Source organism: Microplitis mediator, chromosome 8, assembly GCF_029852145.1.
Source record: "Microplitis mediator isolate UGA2020A chromosome 8, iyMicMedi2.1, whole genome shotgun sequence".
NCBI lineage: Eukaryota > Metazoa > Arthropoda > Insecta > Hymenoptera > Braconidae > Microplitis > Microplitis mediator.
In genome coordinates this window covers 4,252,746-4,277,147 of record NC_079976.1, presented here as the reverse complement: position 1 = coordinate 4,277,147, position 24,402 = coordinate 4,252,746, and the positions used below count along the sequence as shown (strand labels likewise).

The 24,402-nt window shown below is 27.7% G+C and overlaps 3 protein-coding genes across 7 annotated transcripts in view; 1 reads left to right on the top strand and 2 right to left on the bottom strand.

The window, feature by feature from the left end:
• The window catches only part of LOC130673682 (transient receptor potential-gamma protein), a 102,829-nt gene that overhangs the window by 51,417 nt on the left and 27,010 nt on the right, over positions 1-24,402 (bottom strand). The gene's annotated exons all lie outside the window — the stretch shown is intronic.
• Positions 1,569-6,806, bottom strand: LOC130673687 (uncharacterized). Its single transcript, XM_057478818.1, has 2 exons — positions 6,334-6,806; positions 1,569-3,204 (listed from the first exon to the last, which is right to left on the bottom strand). Exons 1-2 carry the CDS (start codon positions 6,480-6,482, stop codon positions 1,926-1,928), a joined length of 1,428 nt encoding a protein of 475 aa, XP_057334801.1. The 5' UTR covers positions 6,483-6,806; the 3' UTR covers positions 1,569-1,925.
• LOC130673686 (uncharacterized) lies at positions 6,758-24,011 on the top strand. Its single transcript, XM_057478817.1, has 7 exons — positions 6,758-6,965; positions 16,189-16,323; positions 16,558-16,735; positions 16,810-17,789; positions 17,869-17,935; positions 18,062-18,233; positions 23,846-24,011. Exons 2-7 carry the CDS (start codon positions 16,198-16,200, stop codon positions 24,000-24,002), a joined length of 1,680 nt encoding a protein of 559 aa, XP_057334800.1. The 5' UTR covers positions 6,758-6,965; positions 16,189-16,197; the 3' UTR covers positions 24,003-24,011.

Below are 24,402 nucleotides of genomic sequence, written 5' to 3'. Positions count from 1 at the left end.
CGTAATTCCGATATTGAAATAATCAAAATTTCGAAAAACGATTATTTTCATTTTCATCAAATGATTCAAATATTATAAAATTCTTTATTGGAACTAATGTCACTTATTCTCAAGGAAAGGAATTATAATAATATTAATCCTTAATCAAATAAAGATTTTTCGAATTTATTTCTTTTACTCCGACTTTCTTACCATCTTCATTATGTAAATAGTAAATAATAATTTTCTATAGTTTTGGATCAAAAAAAGTGGACAGTGAAAAAAATTAGGAAAATGTTTACATTTATGAGATTACAAAAATCACACTTCAAGGTAATTATACTTTTTTCATCAATTTTAGCATGTTTAAAAATTATGTAGAGAGAAATTAAATGAATATGCACAAATATTTTTTAATTTCCATCGCCTAATATTGAACAATATTAAATTGTAATCATAATGTATAAGAACTCATACTAATTTTTATTTTTACAATACACATTTAAATAATTCGACAAAAAAAAATTGAAATAACTATAGACACATTTGTTTCAAAAAAAAAATTTCACTTTTTCCCGAAAACGGGTTGAAAACTTTCATTTAGATACAAAAAAATACGGCAGTGAAAATTAGAGCTCTTAATATTAACATTAAGAGGGTCTGCATCGCACTTTTTTATTTTCTAAAAGAATAATATGGAAAAAGTTTTTTTGCGTCTTCTGATTTTTATAACTAGCTAACGATGCATCGTAGGAAAAATCTGCAGACCAATTGTTGTAGGGAATTGAACGCTCAACAAAAAAAGTTTCTTATCATTTTTTGATAGGTCTATCTTTACAAAAGTGATTTAAGTTTGAAGACAAAGTTATATCAAATTTTGGGATCTGAGTTGTTCAGCAAAATTATCAGACTTATCACAAAATGTCACATGATTTTTTTTGGAGACAATTTTACTCCTTACCAATTATCTTCCAGATAGCAAAATGACATCTTGATGAGTACTGATTGAGTTCCTATTTATGATTTTGGACGTCTCATCAACATCTTAGAGATGTCTTTAAGAAGTTCTCAAGATGTTGAATGAGCCACCTAGCGAACTCAGTAAGACAACTTTAAAAATAGTTCTCAAAGAGTTCTTTTTTCTGACGTCGCAAATAAGACTTCAGTATGAGTTTACCATGACGTCTTTAAGAAGCTCCTAATTTTGACTTCATTATTAGTGGAGTCTTCAAGAACTCTTAATTAAGAGTTCTTAAAAATGATGCTTTTAAGAAGTCATTGGAAGACTTCTTGAGGACGCCTTCAAAAGGACGTCGTAAAGCAGTCATTCTGACTTGAATGCTGTCTGGGCTCTCATTCTTTGTTGATTCTGTCAATATAAGGAGCAGAAACCTGTAATTTGGAGCTTTTTCTGAGTCATAAAGCTCGTATTTCAATCTTTTCTATAACTGCTAAGCAACTAATTTATTAAATTTACAGACTGAAAAAATGTCATTTTCTCTTTAATGTGCCATTATTTAGATATACATACATACATTTGAGTTTATATAAACATTAAAAATTTACAATAATGTTGAAAATTCATATTTTTATTAAATATTCTTTGTTATTGAAAAAAACGTATCACAGTTTTTATCTTATTTTTATACAATTGATGTTTATGGCTTGGAACTTTTGGACGCAGTTCCACATTCTTTCTAGATAACATTCATTTTTTTTTTTTTTGGTTACTTAAAAATTATCTTATAGGCAGACTGAAATTATAACCAAAATTATTATTTCATTATATCATTAATTATTTTGACATTAAGATCAGAAAAAAATATGTCGAACAGGGTCTTAAAGACTATTAAAAACTGATTGAAGAATTAATATTAGCCAATATATTTAGAGGACTAAATTTCTTTTATTCGCTAATGTAGTCGAGATAAGAATTTGAATGATTTTCATTCCATTTTATTTGCTAATAAACAAACTATTGACATTATTTTATTAATATCTGGAAACAATTTTGTATTTAAGTGATCCATAATATGAAATTGTTTTAATTTTGTAAATATTCTATCAATATATTTAATTATTAATTCTGTATTACGATCATTGTTTTTCTTACTCATGTTCGTTAAATAATTACATTTAACAGGAATAAATTTAAATTCAATTTTTTTTAGGTTTTCTCTAGATCGTAATTCATGTAACTCTTTTAGAGTAATTATTTCGTCGCCAGTTTCCAATAAATTCAAAATTCCGCAATCTTCAACAATGTAACAATTTGAAGCTTGAATGTCATAACTTTGGGATATAAATATTATCTCGCCGTTAATTCCGATACCTATTAAAAATTTAACCACGAAATATCCCTTGAAACTTGAATGTCTGAGTGCCCGTTGTTCTACTGAAGGTGTCGTATACAGTCGATATTCAAGAAAATCGATGACTACACGGCAGTTCGGGTGTTGATAAAATACGGGAGACATATTCTGTTTCATTGTTTCTTTATTAGGCCATTTAATTAATTTCTTTGCTGTTAAATTCAATGCTTCCAAAATATTATGGAAAATTGTAGAGGCACATACATTAGAAATTTTGAATATGCACCCAAGTGCATTAAAATTCAATCCTAGCTTTACTTTCATTAGAAACAATAACAATCGGTTTTCATTTGTGACTTTCTTTATAAATTTGTGATTGGTATTATTTACTTTAATATCGTCCAGCAAATTTTCAAAAAACGATGATGTGGTACCTCCAAATTGTTTCATCATTCCATTATCCTTAATGTCTTCCAATCTTAAAAAGCCAACATTATTTTTAAAATGAAAATTATGATCATGGTCATTTCTAACAGTATCCTCTGAAGTTTGAGTCGATTGTTCAGAATTTTTTTTTTTTCTAATTGATATTTGAGTTGAAACTATATTTTTTAGTGAATCATGCCAACAAGAGATTTCGCAAAAATCATCGCTGGAATAATCACTAGGGAAGTCTGTTTGGACCTCAATTTCATTCGTTTGTTTCGAGAAGTTTTCCATACTCATGTTCATTTCCTTTGATGGTGAAAGTAAAGGTTTACCTGAAGTACAGTAAACTGAGTTTGATTTTCCCCATGGAAAAATTGTTGGGTTGTATGATAGTTTTCGTGGATCATTTGATTTTTCACCGCCTTCAAAATGTAAACTACAAATTCGGGAATTCTTTGTTGGCTTCCATAATTTATCTTGATTCCTGAAAATATGAACAAAATTCAATCAAATTTATTCATTTTGACTTTATATTTTTTAAAGTTTTAATAATCAAATAAGACTTAATATATATATATATATTAGACTGGGCCAAAAAAATCGACTATATTTTTTTTTTTCGATACTGTGAAAATATTATTCCTGATGACCAAAAAAAATTATCGTGCAAGTTTGAGCCCTTAATATTGATATTAAGAGGTGTATCGTTACGACTATCAGTTTTTTGACAGAAGTTTTATTTTTTACCCAGAACTCGTAAATCATCTATCTGATAAATTTGAGCAATGTATATTCTTAAAGGAAATTGAATTCCCTACAAAAAATCTCTCTTAGTAAATTGACGTAAAACGAGTGGTTTCCTTGTACCCGTGCCTTAAACATTGATTTGTTTTTTAAATTCTTTGTTTCTATTTTGGATTTTTGTAACTACTAGAAATATTAATATTTTTTGTAGTCAAGATACATATTCTTAAAGGAAATTTAATGCTCTACAAAAAAGGTCTCTTACCATTTTTTGCTAAATTCACTCTTCCGAACGTTATTTAAGGTTGAAGTTGAGTCAAAACGACATCAATGACCTGAATAACTTTCGAAGGAGTGAATTTAGCAAAAAATGTTAAGAGACCTTTTTTGTAGAGCATTAAATTCCCTTTAAGAATTTGTATCTTGACTACAAAAAATATTAATATTTCTAGTAGTTACAAAAATTCAAAATAGAAACAAAGAATTTAAAAAACAAATCAATGTTTAAGGCACGGGTACAAGGAAACCACTCGTTTTACTTCAATTTACTAAGAGAAATTTTTTTGTAGGGAATTCAATTTCCTTTAAGAATATACATTGCTCAAATTTATCAGATAGATGATTTACGAGTTCTGGGTAAAAAATAAAACTTCTGTCAAAAAACTGATCGTCGTAACGATACACTTCTTAATATCAATATTAAGGGCTCAAACTTGCACGATAATTATTTTTGGTCATCAGGAATAATATTTTCACAGTATCGAAAAAAAAAAATATAGTCGATTTTTTTGGCCCAGTCTAATATATATATATATATATATATATTAGAGCAGTCCAATAGAAAAAATTTTTTTCCCATCATCTCATAAGTTTCTCTGAGGTATAAAAAAAATTCTCGCCAAAAGTCACCTTCATATTTCAATTTTTTTTTTTTCATATAAATAGCAGTTTTCTTTCGTTTTCTTCAGTTAAAACCACGACAAAATTTTTTTTTCTATTTTAGTGCTTAATTCTTATAGGGAATTTAATTCTCTACAAAAAAGCTCTGAAATAGTTTCATGGTAATTCTAAGTGGTAAAAAGTTATCGGGCTTTAAATACTTACAACGGAATGAATTCTAAGGAGGATAGCTATAACACAAAGGTTGGCAGTAATTGACATTACTTATAGATAATTTATTGAATTCCTATGATTCTGGAACGATTTTCAGCTTTCTGGAGTAATTTTTCAGTGACAGCACGACTTATTTATAAATTTATTAAACTATTTATAATATAATAAACAAATTTTTTTTTTAATTATAAACGGTCAATTATGAATAATTTTCAAGAGCAAGCTAATATTAACGTATGTTTATCTAATTTCATTTTTTGCAAAAATGTTTTAAAATAAAAAAATGCTTGAGCGCCTGGTAGAATTGAAATGCCACATTGGCCTTTGGCAAGAATTTTTTTTTTATATCTTCGAAAAAATTTTGAGATAATATTATCTCATATGAGACGAAGAAAAAAAATGATTTTTTTGGACTAGTGTAACATATACATGTTAGAGTGTTTCGGATTTAGGCGATATTTGTTTTTTTTTCTATCCTACCTGAAAAATTAATAATTGATGGAAAAAAAAAAAATATTCCCGCTTCAAAAACATTCGAAGCCAATTAGGGGCTTAGCGCATCGAAAAATTCGATTTCCCATGTTAACGAGAAATCGAATTTTTCGATGCGCTAAGCCCCTAATTAACTTAGAATTTTTTTAAAGCGGGAATATTTATTTCCATAAACTATTAGTTTGTCAGGTAGGACAAAAAGAAAAAAAATATCGCCTAAATATGAAACACCCTAATACATATATATGTATATAGAAGTGCAAAAATAAAATATTTCGTTTTTTTCACGACAGTCTATGAGAAATTTTACGTATTTTGAAATTCAAATTTTAAAATCAATTTTATCCACGTTAATATATTCATTTTGTTTAAATATCTCAAATTTTAATTAAAACTTCTTTTATTCTTGTAAATTATTTCTTACACAGTATGGTAAAATTACTCCAATAAAACTTACGAAGTATAGAGTTTCATATAATTTCCAATATGAGATCAAAATTAATTTAAAATTTTATATTTTTACAATAACTATAGTGATAATTATTTATAATACATCCGTATTAATTAATATTGTTTGTTATGATGCTATTTTTTCATAAATAATAAATAATATTCTTAGGACACATGTTAAACTGAAATACAAATTTTTGTTTTAAATAATTCTTATATTTTTCATTTTCCAAAAAAACGAACCATTTCGATTTGTAGTTGAATTAAGATAAATTTATAATAAACTCAGAATTTAGAATGATATGTAATAAAATAATTAAAAAAATTTTAATTAAACAAATTTAAAATATACAATAGATTTTAATTGTTTTTTAGATAAATATAAAATATTTAAAATTACATTATAAAAACGAAATAATTACTCATTTCTTATCAAATTATTAAAACATTATTAAAATAATCCAAAACCTCATTTATAAATTATTTCATCTTTAAAATTAGGGCAAGTTTTTCAATCCGGATTTTTATTCATCCGGGGTTAAATCATTATTGCTGGTATACCTATATATTAATAATATATACCAGCAATAATAATTAATACACGGTTAAAAGAAACTTAGATTGAAAAATTGGTCCTTGATAACTTTATGCAAAATTTATTACAGTAGTCAGGTCTCATGACGGAGATATTGTTACTCCAAAACGTAACCTATGCATGAAATGAAATAAATAAAGATTATCAAAAAATTGATCGGAATGACTTATTGTAAATAATAAATAACAACATAAACAAAAACAATAATATTATACTCACATATTTTCTTGTGTATTAGCAATCCATATACTTTTTCGCTTATGTTCCCATGTGCGTCCTGGGAAACAGTAATATTTTACTGCCATATTCTGGCAGTTACTTATACACCCAATTACACAGCACTTACGTTTCATATGTATTTTATTCATTTATTTAAAATGAACGTTAAAGTTTATAATTTATATAACCTGCGATAAGAAATACGCCAGCAAAAACAATAGCAACGATGCTATTGTAGAAACAGTGACATGTAATGTACGCCGTTTAATGTAAATCCCATAAACTGTAGTATCAGTTGGATTTGTGGCAATATCATTCGGGTGCCTTCGTCCCTTTTAAGTAAAATGGTCGAGTTCAATGTGACTTGATACTAGCTGAGTCACAGTATTACGCTAGTCAAACTATATGCAGTGTGAAGTTAAAACTTTTGCCGGTAGGTTGCGCTTCTTCTTTTTGAAAGTGTTGCCCTCTATTTAATAAATTGTGATATGGTGTAAACATAAATTCTTACAGACATTGAGAGTTTTCTAGCCTTTCTTTCTTCTTATTCGTGACATCTTAAAAAAATTAAGTTCTAGACAAAACGATTATATTATTTAAATTCATTTCATTTTGTTTCATTTCTATTAAAGGTAAATATGAATTTCTATTAATTATAAGTCGAAATAAGTACCAAATTATAGTTAAAATTGAAATAAGAGATTTAATCCAATTGTTGCGTTTCACAACTCAGAAAGTGATAGTTTAATCGGCCATGAATTCCATTATTAAATTTGTAAAAATATTTGAACACAAAGTTGGAAAATTTTATCTAAGTTTTTTATAAAAACGAGCCACTTCTATTGAGTTGTATTTTCTTACAACTTTCTTTAATCGCAGGGTAGTTGTTGAATTATTAAGATATATGTATTCGTCTGGTTATACAAATCACGTTGATTCGTGTTATGAAGACGCCATTGAATGCTTTCGTTCAGCATTACGTAATATTCGTTAAAAAAATGTTAATCTTTTTTAACAAATAGTAATGATGAGTGTGAATGTAACTGACAAGTGAGAATTTTTTAAATTTGAGATCAAATATATAAAATGTAAATAGAATAAAAATAAAAAAATGCGCATTCAGATCAATGAAAAATCCGTTTGCGCATTTCTTTACATTTCATTATTTTAATTACTTCGTTCATTTATTTAAAATTCATACACTGTCTCATATCTTCGACATTCATACTCATATAGTAATGTGATAATAAAAATAATATAATTAATTTTATTTTTTCCTTTTTTAAATAAACGAAAAATTAACGCAAAATTTTCTTCAAGCTTTGCACGTCCAAGATCTATAAACTTCGATAAATGCATTTTTAAAATGAGTGTTAATGTGATAATACTTAAGTTAGCTGACATCTAATAATTTTTTGATTATTTTTAAAACGATAAATGATAAAAAAAAATATTTTTAGAAATTACACCTAGAGTTTTCTTGACTTTCTACAAGTGCATATTTAGTTTTTTATTTTTGTTATTGTTTGTTAAAAAAAAAAATATGAAAATTAGTAATTGTCTGTTAACTTTAGGATCATTGAATGAGGCAGACATGCGAAAATTTATAAATTTTAAGTAAATAAATAAATTAAATAGAATAATGAAATTTAAAAAAATGCGTGTCCTGATTTTTCAATTATCTAAATATTTAGGATTTTTCAATTTTTATTGTACTTATATTTTATTTATTTATTACAACATTTTTAAATTTCCAATTGTCAGATACATTTACTCATATTTTTCAATTAATTTGTTTATAATATATGACTTTTGTTTATAATAACCCAAAAATCTATGAGTGTGAATGATTCTGAAGTTAGCAGACAATTTAAAATTTTCGTGTTTTTTTTTTTTCAACGAATCGATTACAAAAAAAAAAAATTAAAAAATTAAAAAACATAAAAACTAAAAAACGCATATGCAGAAAATTAAAAAATCTACAGGTGCAATTTTTTTTAATATTTTGTTTTTTTTATTATTTATCGGTTTGAAGAAAATCCAAAACGTATTAGACATCGGCTAACTTCAGAATCATGAGTGTGAATGTAGCAGACATATGACAACTCGAAACTTTAACAATCGATATCTCTGCGAGAAACGCGAGTATACTTACCAGAAGTTAAAAAAGTGATAATGGCGCGTATTTAAAATATCTTTTCAGTTATTTTTGACTTTTTGTATCTACCGTTTTTCTAAAGCTATAATTTTAAAACTAAAACTTTCATGAGTTCTCTATAAATATATACACTGAAAAAAAGAAATATTTGTCCCAAATAAATCAATTTATTTGTGGCTTTTTTTTAATTATTTCTTGATGACCAATAAATATATTTGATACAACAAAATATGACAATTAATTCAAATAATTTTATAATTTGACGGAAATATATAATTTATTTGTGGTAAGCAATTGATATATTACCACAAGTAAAGATATTAAATTTGTGACAAATAACCGAAAATCTGGCGATAATATGCATATATTTGAAGCCCTTATTTATTTGTAGCAATTGGATCATTTCTTTACCACAAATAAATCACTTATTTCACGCAATTGAACTACTCAAATATATTAAATCTTTCTCACAATTAAATATTTATTTGGCCATATCCAAATATACGATATCTTTGGCTCGAATAAATCTTAGTTGGCTCAAATAAATCTTTTTTTCGGTGTATTGATAAAAATTAATAACATTTACTTATTTATATTATTTTTAGATGCTCTGTTCGTGCATTTTTGTTTTTATTCAATGAAATTATCAGAACACATATTTATCATAATAATAAATAAAATCAATTTAATGAAATAAAAAAAAAAAAAATTACGTTTGTATATCAGTGTAAATAGTAAAAAAATGAAAGTCACATGTTTGTATTTCTGAATACTACATGTGTATTAAAATTTTATAAACATTTTTGTATTTGAATAATATACGTAAATTTTTTTATTTGAATAGTATATCATAAAAAAAAAATATTTTTTACTGTTTGAAGTATGTCGAACTATTTATTAACTATATTTAAGAGCTCGAAAGAGCTCGAAAATGTATTCACAACAAAGTTTTCGAGCTCAAGGAGCTTGAAAATAGCGGGAAGTTTCAGGGCTGGCCCGCAGGGTCAACCGATAGACCGATTTTTTAAAAATTATTTTTAACGTCAAATGATTTATTTTGTTTCTATTCTTCAGTTCAAAATATTTATTTTCATTGAATATTTAATCATTTAAAAATTTAAAATACATTTTACATTATGAGTGTGATATAGCAGACATCAGACAAATTTAAAATTATTAATAAATCGAGTATCTAATTAATAAAATAAAATTTTTAAAAATGCGCATTCAAAAAATTTTGAAATTAATAGTCCTTTCTTTACAAATATTATTTTTTTAATTATTTATCTTATTTATTTATAATTTTAAAGTTGTCTGATGTCTGCTTCATTCACACTCGCTTTACATTAGTATTATTTAATAATTGTTAATATTTTCACCATGAATAAATGCAAGAAATAACTCATTTTATTTACTGTTCCGGTATTAGGACAACCGAATTCCCGTATTGGGACGAAGCTATTTCAGCGTTCCGGTATTGGGTCTTTTGGGTGTCATAGAAAAAATACTTTTTTTTTATATTAAATTTAAGAAAACTGAACTAATTTGATTATTTTTGAATAGGTAAATGTCTATTCTATGTGTTTATTTTAAAACGATAAAAGTCAGTCGTATACCCTTCGTCGTTCCGGTATTGGTACATTTACCTTAGTTGGTAATGCATAAAATTTCTTGATACAAATTAAAATTTTGTTGCGGGAAGAAATCCTTTTTTTCTGCGTATTTTATAAATTTAATAGTGATATTTGGACAGATACGTAGTGAATGCAGGTTGCTCGTATATATTACTTATATAAAAAAAATTTTTTTAATTTTAATGCACATGTAGTATTTAGGAATAGAAATATGTGCCTTTGATTTTTGTATTTGTATAAAATTATTTTTATAGGCATGTGTCAGTATAAAAATTGGTCAGATGGAAAAATAATTAATATTTATGAATATAATCTGAAAAATGAAAAAATTTAAAAGTGCACATGTATATTTTGTACATATAAAGACGTGCAATTTTTTTTTTTTTTTTTTTTTTTTATTTCATTTACTTCATTTTCTTTATTATTGTGATTAAATATGTTCTGATAATTTTTTTGCCAATAATATATGAAATCCTAGACTTTATAAATCTAAAAAATATATCGCTCATAGAAATATTGAGTATCAAAATAATAATATTATAAGTTACTGCTATTTATTCGTTATATTTAAATGAGATTAATTCACCTGCTTTAATAGACTGAATTGTTAACAAAATATCCATGTAATTTAAGGTGTGAGATTCGATATTATCGTTGCGGTTTTTAGGGCAACTAGTTATTTTTTTCTATTAATAGTTTTCATTCTATTATTTCAATAGCAAAAAATAGTATTTTACACACCTAGGGAAGTAAAGTAAGAAATGTCTCAGATCACATGTAATTGTTGGCCGAGGCGAAGCCGAGGTCAACAAACATGTGATCTGAGGCTTTCTTATTTACTTCCCGAGGAGTGTATACTATTTTTCTCCTCGACGGAGGCGGAAAGCGGCAACTTCGTTTTGCACAGCGGGACGAAAGTTGACGCTTTCCGCCCGGAGGTGAGAAAAAATAATTTTGTTGCACCGTGATTTTTATATTTAATAAGTTTTTTTTATTGCTTAATATTATTTACGAGACACATAAGCAGCTTAATGACAAAACAATGCTTTATTGAAAAAATTTGATGATTTTGAAGCAAATAATTAAAGATTGAATTATTTGCAATAAATGAAAGAAAACTTCAAATTTTCACTTTAAAATTTTAGTAATTATTCATATGAAACAGAAATGGAATATAAAACTTTCTGATTACCTATATTTGTTATTAAGCATATAAATTTTCTATTTTATTGTTTTTGGTTTTATTGTAAAATTTATTATCCACCATTATTTTAGCCCCTTAACCGTCAAAAAATATGTTGCTAACTAGGCGTAACAAATTTTTCAAAGAAATTTTTTTTTTATTGTATCTAAAACTACGTACAAAATAAATATAAAAAGCCTGTAAAACGTTTCTGTTGTATCAAACTCGCTTATACAGTAAGGTAAGAAACCCAGTACCTAATCAGGGAACTATTACCCGTATCACCCATGTATTTGTCTATCTATATTCACTGAATTTTATTAAATATAGATGAACAAATACATGAAATGATCCAGTACTAGTTCTCTGATCGGTTATTAGGTCTTTTACTTTATTGAAAAATAAAATTTATCATCTTCCACATTATGAAGGCATTCGATTTAATCAAAGCATTACTTACTTAACATAAATACTTATAATATGAAAGAAAAATTATTAACTTGGATATTACATTTATGACTGACGAACTGAAATTATCATTACCCATTTTTAAACTTTTTTGTTACAACTTTTAATATATTCACAGATCAAAATGTTTCATTGTCGATATTGTCATTTTACAACGTCATTACTAAAACTTCATTTGGATCATCGTAAATTGCATTCATCTTTAAACACCAAATTCATTTGTGGTTTTAATAAATGCAACAAAATTTTTAAACAAGAAACATCCCTGAGAGCTCACTTATTTCGAACTCATAATCAGAGACTTAAAAAACCAAATTCTCAATTGAATAGATTCAGTCAAACTTCAGTCAGAACATTATTTTGTAGTATTTCAAGCTGTAGGAAAGAATTCGAAGACTTTCCTCGATTAATTAAACATTTAAAAGATCATATACGAGACGGATTAAGAATTCAGTGTCCTCATGTTAACTGCAAAAAATATTATACATTGGTTAATTCATTTGCATCGCATTTAAGTAAATGTCATAAATTGACTCCATTAAATGATCGAGTTACTATTCCAAATCCACCAATTTCACTTCTTCCCGAAAAGTTAATTGAATTACATGATGAATTTGACTATGATAATTCAAATAATTTTGACACAAATGTTAATGAATCTATATTATTAGATACAAATGAACTAGAAAACCAAAATCAATGTGATAATTTGTTTCTCCTAAATCTTGCTCAATTTTTTTTAAAGCTAGAAGCTAAATTTTTTATTCCCATATCAACCGTACAATGTATCGTAGAAGAAATTTGTAATTTGCAGGAACGAAACGAAACTATAATTAAATCAAATATATTAACACATTTAAAACAAACTCAATTATCCGCTGAAAGTGTAGATGATATTATAAATGAATGTTTTTCGAATGATACTTTCTTGAATGTCAAAAATAAATTAGAAACAAACTATAAACGTCGGAATTTTTATAAACAAAACTTTCCGTACGTTGATCCAATAGAAATCAAACTAGAAAATGATAAAAATAGTCATAAATTTTTCCATTATGTTCCAATTTTGGAAACTTTAGAGAAACAACTTAATCATCATAAATCGTTATCAATTGTACCACAATGTAATAAAAGTATCGCTGATAAGATTTTACGAAATTATACCGACGGTTCAGTGTTTAAAGAAAATGCTTTTTTTTCAAAAAATCCAGAAAATTTACAAATAATCCTATTTCAAGATGCGTTTGAAGTCGCAAATCCTCTTGGAAGTGCAAAGTCCAAGTATAAAATTATAGGAATTTACATGAATATTGGTAACTTTCCTGATCATGTTCAATCACGCACAAATTCAATGCAACTAGTTGCTTTATGTCGTGAGAAATTTTTTAATCATGAAAAAGTATATGGCAGAATTGTAGATGATTTAAAAAAATTAGAAGACGAGGGAATAAAATTATTAAATGGGAAAATTCTTAAAGGTTCCGTAGTTTTTATCTCTGGTGATAATTTGGGCAGTCATTCTCTGGGTGGTTTTCTTGAAAACTTCAGTAAAGCTAAATATTTTTGTAGATTCTGCCTTATGTCTAGAGTACAATTTCATCGTAAACAGGGTGCCTTAAAGTCTTACAGAGAACGATCTATTGTATCTTATGAAAAATCTGTTAAAAATGTTGAAAAATATAATAAACAAAAATCTTTACAAAAATTAAAGAACAAAAATAGTCGACGTCAAATCACCAAAACTGCTTATTCTTGCGAAGGTATTAAATTTAACTCCGCCTTTAACCGCCTGAAATATTATCATGTATGTTCACCAGGTTTACCACCTTGTTTAGGACATGATTTATTTGAAGGAGTAGTTGCGTACGATTTAAAATTATTTATTGATTACTTCATTAAAAAAAAGTGCTTCACATTGAAGGAACTTAATGACAGAATAGATTCGTTTAAATATTCGCAAGATGATCTTAAAGATAAGCCATGCACTATCTCAAAAACCGGACATAGAATTCTTGGTGGAGCGTGTCAAGTCTGGACATTTCAAAAATTATTCCCCTTAATGGTTATCGATAAAATTGATAATGTACTTGATGACGTTTGGAATTGTGTACTATTACTTAATGAAATTGTAGAAATTGTGTGTGCACCAGCTATTCATATTTCTTGCATTAGTTACCTAAAACTAATAATTGAAGAATATATTTTATTAAGATCAACTGCTTTCGATGAACCACTTCGTCCCAAGCATCACTATTTAACACATTATCCTAGTTTAATTTTGGCGTTCGGACCATTGATTAAAGTGTGGACTCTCAGATTTGAAAGTAAACATAGTTTTTTCAAGCAATGCATCCGGTTACTGCATAATTTTTTAAATATCACTAAATCCCTAAGTATAAAGCATGAATTGTTCCAAAGCTACATTCGAATGGGTGGTGATGCACAATGTGATACGGAAGTATTTAATTCTGTTGATTTTAATTTGTTTTTATATAACCAATCTATACAACAAATTGTAAAGAGTATAAGTTCTTATGAAACTTTGTTTGAGTGTAACGAAATAAAATTAAACGGTTTGTCGTATCGGAAACAAGATGCGATACTGGTTTTCCAGAAAGACTATCAATATGGAATTGAAATAGGAAAAATAATTATTATTTTACACAACGAAGATGAAATATTTTTTATTGTGGAGGTATTGGAAACAGAATTCGATCCTCACACTCGGAGATATGAGTTAGGCGAAACGTTACGCTACGAATGTGTACCTATAAAAGATTTATACAATACACAAAAACTCCATGTTTACAAAAATAAATCATCTACGATAGTCAAACCGAAATTTGGTTTTGTAACTTCATTTTTATAAATTTAAAAATTATTGTTTTTGTAGTAAATAATAAAAATCATTAGTGTACTTAGGATATGTATATTAGACTGATTCGAAAATTCGACCATTTTTTTATTTTTTAAAGACACTTTATAAATTTTTAGTAGGGTAAATAAAAGCGCCTGTTAAAATTAGAGTTGTTAATATCAATATTAAGTACTTCCTGATTGCAATTTTCCATTTCCCATTTAAATAACATGGGAAAAAAAATTTTTTAATTTAAAAATTTTACAATTCAACGAAATAGTAAACCAAAAAGGCCAACACAATTGTTTATAGAGATTTTAATTCTCTACTAAAAAAGCCTAGTAAATTTTTTATAAATTCGATATTTCAAAAGTTATTTGAGGTCAAAATTGAATTTATAGCATTTTTTCGTTTTTCCGAATATTTTGGTGGTTATCAGGCTTATTACAAAATGTTAGAGGACGTTCTTTATAAACCGATTCATTTCCAACAAATTATGTCTGATGAATTTTTCAAAATTCTTGAATGTTCTTTAGTTATTTGCATTAAAATTATAATCAGCCATAATCCGACTTTTGGAACTGAGTAATTTTAAATGCGAATAACTAAAGAGCATTAAAGAATTTTTATAAATTTGTAGACATAATTTATTCGGAATGGAACGGTTTCCAAAAAAGGTCTTATAACTTTTTTTAGTAAGTCTGATAGTTTCACTAAAAAAGTCGAAAAATTGAAAAAATCCTATAGATTCAACTGTGACCTCGAATAATTTTTGAAATATTGAATTAATAAAAAATTTATAAGAGAACTTTTTTTGTAAAGCATTTGTTTCTCTATAAAACAGCTGTAAAATTAAAAAATTAAAAAATTTTTTTCTCGTGTTATTTTAATGGAAAATAGAAAATTGCAATCAGGAAGTACTTTAATATTGATTTTAACTCTAATTTTAACGCATGTTTTTTTTACCCTACTGAAACTTTTGAAAGTGTGTCTTTGACATATAATAAATAGCCGAATTTTTTAATCAGCGTAATATTTATATACATATATATGTCTATAAATTACTCGGAATTAATAAAAATACAATAAACTGAAATGCTTCAACTTGTATTCTATAAAACATGCTTATAAATAAAGACAATTACATATAAAATTTAAATTGCACCCATAAATTATTGACTTCAATCAAAAAAATATTTTTTCACCATACCAGCACTGAAAAATTCAATTTCTGCCCTGTTGAGAGGGAAGAAAGACGTTTTTTTCTTTTATGAGAACATTAATGATAAAAATTAGCGCATACACCATTATCGTCCCAAGTGGAGATAAAAATTTAAACTTTCAGGTGTAAATCTGGTGAAAAATAGTATACACGTCACGTCGGAAGGTATGATGTTCCAATCTGCGTGTCTTTACCACCCTCGTCTTCGAAACGGGTAGGCAATTACACACGCGAAATTGGAATACCCTACTTTCTCCCTTGGTGTGTAATACACTATAGAATCGTTTTCGACTTTTATCTCAATATTGTTTATTCTATCATTTAAATGGACAGCTTGCTGAAATGCCGCTTTTCAAAGTTCGGACTTATAACCATCCCAAAAAAGTTTGCATCGAAGCTGAGAGCATAGCTGGCCTAATATCCAAAGCTATTATCAAACTGAAAATCACAACAAATGAGGAGTTTCAGGTACATATCTCAATATTTTTTTTGCTATTAAACCAAATTTATTCAACAAGTTTTTCATTTTTCAACATGTTGATAAATACAAAAGATTGAAATAATTATATAATATTTTTTATTCAGTTGATTTATATTACATTACATTCTAAACTTAATGGAAATTTTCGTTTCATTCTAATCATAATTTTGAATCAGAATGATATTTTATTTGATCTAAAAACAAACTTTTTTTCATTTCAGATATACTTGGAGGATGGAACTGAAGTTGATGAAGATGATATTTTACTACAATTAGCTACTAACTCTAACTTGATCAATATACTGGTTATTTTGCCAGTAGGGTTAGAGTGGAATGATTCTTTTTCTAATCCGTTAGCAAATTCTTCAGCTACTTCATCAAACAGCTCATCATCATCTAGTAATATTGAAAAAATAATATTTTGATCATTTTTGGAGATCGTTATTTTGAAACAAAAAATTTTTCTTTTTTAGGATCCAATGGTAAAGAAGCTGAACGCGATAAGACTGAGGTTAATGTTAACATTAATCGAAATAAATTAGAATTGGAATTCCATTCAACATTACTTCCCAAATTTCCAACCAGATTGTTGGACGCATGTAAGAAAGGTAAAGTTCCTTTAACCAAAGACCGAAAAGACATGGTTGCAATTGTAGCCACATACATGCTCCAAGATCTTAAGGATTCCAGTCGGGGCACTGCATTAACTATTAGCCGTAAACTTGTAAAATTATATCCTGATTCATTTGAGGACAAAATTAATGGCAAAAGATTAGGATCCGGTGAAGGATCACTTAGCAAACAAATTTATCAGGCTGTTAATACTAGGAAATCAGTTAAAAAAAGAATAATTAATGAAGTCGAAACAGAAGGTGAGAATCTGCCAGCACCTCATCGAGATATTGGATTTTATGGGTGTGTAGATTCTCTACCAACTTTACCTGCATCAGATTCTGTAGACGTCCAAGAAGGAAAGAGGATAAAGTTAGTTGATGTTTTTAAAAATCCAAGTACAGAATCATTTGACATGGTCAAATTGATGGACGAGACATTCTCATTACTTCGCTCGCACATAAACGATAATACTGGATCGATAAACCCAGAATTATTTGATAACTGGCCGTACTTAAAAAGCCGCGAAGTATTATTAAGTCATGCATCCAGGCTTTTGGGTATACAAGTGCGTGAAACTTGGGATGCACAGTTAAATGCTAAATATACTTCGATATTGGAGTTTGTTCAATCCTGGGATACGGTTCGAAATTTTAAATTAAGAAAAACTAAAACGAAAAATACTGAATCTGGCAGTTCTAAATCCTTCTGCGGACTAATTAAAAATGCAAGAGAAATAGCAGCAACACAAAATAATGATGCGCCTTTGATAAATATAGTGTTTCCTATCATCGCAAAATGGTTTAAAGAAGATGTTGACCTTTTATTTTTAACAATTGACGTATGTTTCATTTTCATTAAAATGTACTCATTAAAAAATACGATTCAAGCTGCTTAATAACAACATTTTTCGTTTTCAGCAAGATGACGATGATTTAGCTCTATGTGCTAAAGCAAAAAGCTTATGTCCTACTTTATTAGTGAAAGGTAACTAAACTCTTATCTTCAATTTTTTTTATGAAATTTTCAAAAAGTTGATGTGTTACAAATTTTATACAGTAATTTAAAACCTATGAAGATATATTCATGTAACAATTTTTTTTTTCTTCGCAGGAACATCTATTCATGATATTAATTTAAAAATGTTTGTAATTCTTGAAAAGAAAATCATTGTCCCAGTTGCTGGAAAATTCAATGACGGAATTTTAACAATAATGATGTTCTACTTCATATTGGGATACTCTTATCCAGAAAAAATTGCAAACACACTGGAAACAATTCAACGGTAAATAAAGAATATATTTAACTCTCCCATTTATCTTTTCAAGTAAATACACAAGTCCAACTCAATAATATATAAACTAACAAATAAATAAACAATTAAACTCTATCAAATATAAATTTATAATTGAAACACATCTCGTGGCAGTGGAATAAATTTTGGAATGTTGTATTTGATGTAATTTAAATAACGATCAAATTAGTGGCTTTTAAGATGCTTCGAAATTTCTAATTATTCTTAGTTTTTCGAATAGTTTGTAAAATACTCAAGTGACTAATCGTAAAATACAATTTACAAAGTTAATGAGATTTTCATTGCTGCTAAGAGTATTTTAATCTTGTAATTTATTTTGAAGACTAGTAGGATGGTTATTTGACTTTTTCTACCAAATTTCATAAAAATTTTCGCAGAAAATTTATAGATTTAAATTAACATAATAGCAGTAATTAAAAGGGTTTACTGAAATCAAAAACAGGTCAAATTTTGTGATTGATCAATCTAGTAAATGAAAATTTCTAAAAATAAGAGAAAAATCCCAGTATCGAATCGAATCTAACTTCGAATGAAAACAAGACAAACTACATCCAGATCGATTTTCGATGCGATACACACGGTGTAACGAACTGAAAGTTGATATCTTTGATAGTATTTACTATCGATAAAAATTATTTATAAATGCTAAAATTTCAAAAAAATTCGATAGTTCGTAAAGTTTAAATAGATATACATTAGACTGATTAAAAAAAATCGACTATTTTTTTTTTTTGAAATCCCGCATTGAAATATTTCTAGAGTACCAAATGAAGACGTCTATGAAAACCAGAGCTCTTAATTTTAATATTTAGAGGTCGCGCATCGCAGATTTCTATTTTCCACTTGAATAACACCGGAAAATTTTTTTTTTTTTTTAATTTTCTAGCTCACAAACCAATCAACGGATTTTTGTGTATGAAATTGAATGCTCTGCAAAAAATAACAATATCATTTTTTGATAAATCCATTTGTTCTAAAATTATTTGTGCTTGAAGTCAAATTTATAGTAAATTTCGAGATCTTTTTACTTTTCCGGCGAAACTATCAGACTTACTACAAAATATTGTGAGAACTTTTTTGTAGGTAACTTTATTCTTGACAAATTATTACCAATAAAGTTTTTCGAAATTCCGCATTGTTAGGTAGATTTTTTCTAAAATCTAGGCATGGTATTCGTCCTCACAGTCGATTTTCCATGTACCTGACGATCGGAACTTATTTCACGCAACGAAAGTTTAAAAAATTTATGTAATTTGACTGCTTAAAGGTGACTTAAGGGGTAATGTGGGGTGGCTGCGAATTTCGGCTGACATTCTAGCACCCATGCGAAACATTTCGGAAATCTAGATCCAGAAGTTTTTTTATTTTCGTTTCGCAAAAAACGTTCAGATCTTCAGGTACACGATTTTTAAGAAATTATCATAACCTATCATAATTGGTTGATTGGAGTTCAAAAATACCATTCGTTAAAAAATTTATATATGCACGTATAATATATATATAGGTCACCAAATAAAATTTTTTTTTGAGTGTGACCCCAGCGGATTTTGTGCAAATTTTGTGGAATGATTCTCTACATCAGAATAAAGATTCGCTGAAGAGTTGAGCTCTTAATATTGAGTACTTTCACAGTCATGATTTTTTTAATTTTGACGGTTTTTTTTTTTTTACTTTTTCATTAAATTTTTTCTATAGTAAAAACATTTTCTATAAAAATACAAGCATTACAATTTTTTTGTAAAAAATTCGCAGCTTTCCGATAAAAATATTCATTTTCCACTACAAGTAATGGAAGACCCTCGAAACTTTAATTAAAGTGAAAAAAGTGATTTTTCTCGCCTTGTGACCATTTTTACTTTAAATTTGATATTTTTTTCTGAAAGCTGAGAATTATTTACCTGTAATGTGTAATATACATGTATTATGTAATTTGAAATATTTCTGTAAATTTTTGAGTTTAATAATTACCAAAAACTTCATGACTGACTAGTATGAAAAAAAACTGACAAATAAGTACGCGAGGTGTTACGGGACACTTAACAGAATCTAAGATTCTCACGCTTTGTACACAAAATCCAATTATTAATCAATATAATGTTACACTGTAAAAAATTCGTGGAGTGAATGCGGGTTAAATCCGGAGTAAATGAATTTTTAATTGTTCACTCCACTCAGAGTGAAATTCACTCCGAAGGAGAGTTTTCGCGGAGTAGTTAATTTTTTATTAATTTTATTTCTCCGGAGTGAAATTCACTTAGGAGGGGAGTTTTGAAAATATTATTAATAAACAATAACTCCACTAAACAAAATCTCGCACACACACCCGCACACACCCGAATACACGTACACACCCGAACACACACGCGTACACACACATTCGCAAACACATACGCACACATTTGCACATACGCACACACCCAAACACACACACGCACACATTTGCACAAACACACTCTCGCGCTTCCACACACACGTACGCACTCGCGCGCACACACACACACACACCCTGTTTAATGGTTTAATATAAATTAATTTAAATGTTAAAACTCCGGACCGGAGTGAATTGAGAGTGAAATAAAATCTGCGTCACTCCGAGATCACTTCGCTAAAAAAAAAACTTACAATTCACTCCGCATGCGGAGTGATTTTTTTTAAAACTGCGGAGCTTCAAGTGGCGAAGTGAATTCGGATTGAAATTAAATCCGGATTCACTCCCGATTTTTTACAGTGTATTTTAATATAGTAGTCAATAGTTATATTCAGTCATTTTTAGTAGTACAAAAATAATAGTATTTATTTTCAAAATTGAAAAATTATTTACATTCAATATACAATACAATAGTCAAGTCATCATATTCTATCATCGAAGCAATGGGTTTGTTGTAGCTGAAATAAGTGAGAAATAGTTGTCATTCTACTTTATTGATATATCAAGAAAAAATATCGTCAATTGTTGTAACATACTTAATAGTAGATTGCGCCGGATTATTATTCATAATTATACTATCTACACTCTCTGCCCCGTTCAGCCGATGTTTTTAGTTGATTAGTCACGTTAACTAAAATTTAGCGCAATTAAATATTAAATGCGAAATTTTTAATTTCACAAATAAAGTTTAATGCTTTTGAAGAATAATTTAAAGACTGAATCATTAATAATCTTTTAACGACAATATCGTCATAAATACTAATTGTTGACTTCACATGAACAAAGAAATCATTAAAATATTGTGTGCAACTTAACCTAATTATCTTGTATATATTAAAATTTCTTTTGACCATATCTGATTTCGAATTTATGACAATATTAAACTCCGAGAAAAAACAATGTTGCTGAGAAATATTTTTTGAAACAAGGATATATATTTTTTATACTTATATAGAACATACACTAATGCAAAAAATTAAAGGAGCAGAAAAATTTTATAAATTTTTTAGTGATTTTTGGAAGGCTGTAACTTGGTGAAAAATGATCGTATCGAGATTTAAAAAAAGCATATTACAGCTTGAAATCTCTAGTTTTGGTGCATTTTTTTCAAAATTTCTTAAAAGCTCCAGATATTGCGCAAACATGAGAAATACCGCGAGACAAAAAATTTCTAAATTTTTTTTTTTTTTTCCGAAGAGCCCACGGACCGCGAAAAAATTCTTTCAACTAAACGAATGCATAGTTCGTTTAGCAAATTTATTCAGCTTCAATTTGGTTTATTTTGTAACCTCGTAGGACGATTTGTCGCAGAGATATCGGCCTTCAAGCAGAAAATGATCCTTTTGGCTTTGATCATCGATATTTCAGGTACCAATGATCGCACAGAAAGTTTAAGGGCGGCAGTAAAAACTTGAATAAATTCCCTATAAGACCCTGTCATCATTTTTTAAAAAAAAATTTTTTTTTATTTTTAACATCCATTAGAAGTAAGCACAAAAAAATGACTTTTTTTGGTTTTTTAGTAAATCAACCGCTACTCTGCAAATATCGATAAAAAAAAATAATGTTGCCAGGGAGTTTTTCAGCTTAATGTACCCCCAAGACCCCTGTAAATTTTTAAATTGATCCATCGAACCGTTTTTTGGGAATCATCGATCAAATTTTTGCTAAACAATTAAAGGAGCAAGTTTTGTTCCTTTAATTGTGTAATCATAATCAAAATTAAAAAATTATTTTTTTTGGACTTTTCTCAAAGTTTTGCGTTGGTAACTCAGAAAATGCATGGAAATGACAAAAAAAATAAAAAATTTCCAAAAAATGTCAAAAATATCGAAAAAAAAAGAAAAATTGAAACTTTTTTTTTTGTTATAAATTTTTTTTTTTGACATTTTTTGGAAATTTTTTATTTTTTTTGTCATTTCCATGCATTTTCTGAGTTACCAACGCAAAACTTTGAGAAAAGTCCAAAAAAAATAATTTTTTAATTTTGATGATGATTACACAATTAAAGGAACAAAACTTGCTCCTGTAATTGTTTAGCAAAAATTTGATCGATGATTCTTAAAAAACGGTTCGATGGATCAATTTAAAAATTTACAGGGGTCTTGGGGGTACATTAAGCTGAAAAAGTCCCTGGCAACATTATTTTTTTTTATCGATATTTGCAGAGTAGCGGTTGATTTACTAAAAAACCAAAAAAAAGTCATTTTTTTGTGCTTACTTCGAATGGATGTTAAAAATAAAAAAAAAATTTTTTTTCAAAAAATGATGACAGGGTCTTAAAGGGAATTTATTCAAGTTTTTACCGCCGCCCTTAAACTTTCTGTGCGATCATTGGTACCTGAAATATCGATGATCAAAGCCAAAAGGATCATTTTCTGCTTGAAGGCTGATATCTCTGCGACAAATCGTCCTACGAGGTTACAAAAAAAGCAATTTGAAGCTGAATAAATTTGCTAAACGAACTATGCATTCGTTTAGTTGAAAGAATTTTTTCGCGGTCCGTGGGCTCTTCGGAAAAAAAAAAAAAATTTAGAAATTTTTTGTCTCGCGGTATTTCTCATGTTTGCGCAATAACCGGAGCTTTTAAAAAATTTTGAAAAAAATGCACCAAGACTAGAGATTTCAAGCTGTAAAATGCTTTTTTGAAATCTCGATACGATCATTTTTCACCAAGTTACAGCCTTCCAAAAATCACTAAAAAATTTATAAAATTTTTCTGCTCCTTTAATTTTTTGCATTAGTGTGTAATTCTTGTTACAAGAGTGAATTGATATGATATATTCGATTTTCGTTTTATTCAATTTTAATCATTCTCGGGTCTATCAGGAACTGTGAAATCAAGTTTTCATTTTCTTTTCTCAAGAAATTCTTCTCATGCAAAATATAATATTTATTTACAAGATTATCTGAAAATTATTCTTGAGTCAAGAAAATCTGTTCGGAGCAATAGTATACTTTTCTCTCAGTGCAGATATTTTGGATGGTATTATATCATATTTCGTCATAATTTCATTGTCTACTCATTTTAACCATTGTTGTTTTACCCTGATTTGTTACCTTAGCGATAACTCATAATCATTTTGTTATGCTCTCAGTTCTGTTATTTCAAATAAAATGATTAATAATATAATTACGAATGTAATTTTTGTAGATTTTTCATGAACGTCAATCCACCGACAGGCTCCAAATCCCAAAGAACTCATGATGGGAAGAAAAAACGAATTACGCCGTATAGCCCGAAAGTTCTCTCTTTGGCAAAAGAGATTGAAAATATAATACCAGAAGCTACCAGTACTGAGGAAGAATAAAGGATTCGTATTGCGTACTAGTTTATTAAACAGTTACTACTTCTTTTTTCAAATCATAAAGATTATTATTATCATCATAACTAATGGAAATAAAGATTCATTCTAATAAGTATTGTGTTACAAACTTCTTATATAAAAAAAAAACCTTTTGTCTATATATAACATAATATACAGCCGAAAATCGATAAATCAAACAAACGTTCGAATTTTTTAGGAATTTTTAGCATGAATTTAATCGGCTAGAATTTTTTTAATCCAATAAAAAACTTGTTTCAGAAGCTTGACGCATGTGGTTTTATGGTCTAGAAAGTCCTTGATTTTATAAATCATTGTAACTAAGACATCATAAAAAGCCAGTCGATAAAAAACTTTTGGAATCGTCAAGTATAATTTGCAGATG

What these genes read in the sequence shown, in the direction of transcription:
- LOC130673687 (XM_057478818.1), bottom strand. Translation starts at nt 6,482, where the DNA reads ATGAATAAAATACATATGAAACGTAAGTGCTGTGTAATTGGGTGTATA. An exon ending in GCTAATACACAAGAAAATAT is followed by an intron (nt 3,205 to 6,333) that starts GTGAGTATAATA and finishes TCATATTTTCAG; the next exon opens with GAATCAAGATAAATTATGGA.
- LOC130673686 (XM_057478817.1), top strand. Translation starts at nt 16,198, where the DNA reads ATGCCGCTTTTCAAAGTTCGGACTTATAACCATCCCAAAAAAGTTTGC. An exon ending in CAACAAATGAGGAGTTTCAG is followed by an intron (nt 16,324 to 16,557) that starts GTACATATCTCA and finishes TTTTCATTTCAG; the next exon opens with ATATACTTGGAGGATGGAAC. An exon ending in TTTTATTTTTAACAATTGAC is followed by an intron (nt 17,790 to 17,868) that starts GTATGTTTCATT and finishes TTTCGTTTTCAG; the next exon opens with CAAGATGACGATGATTTAGC.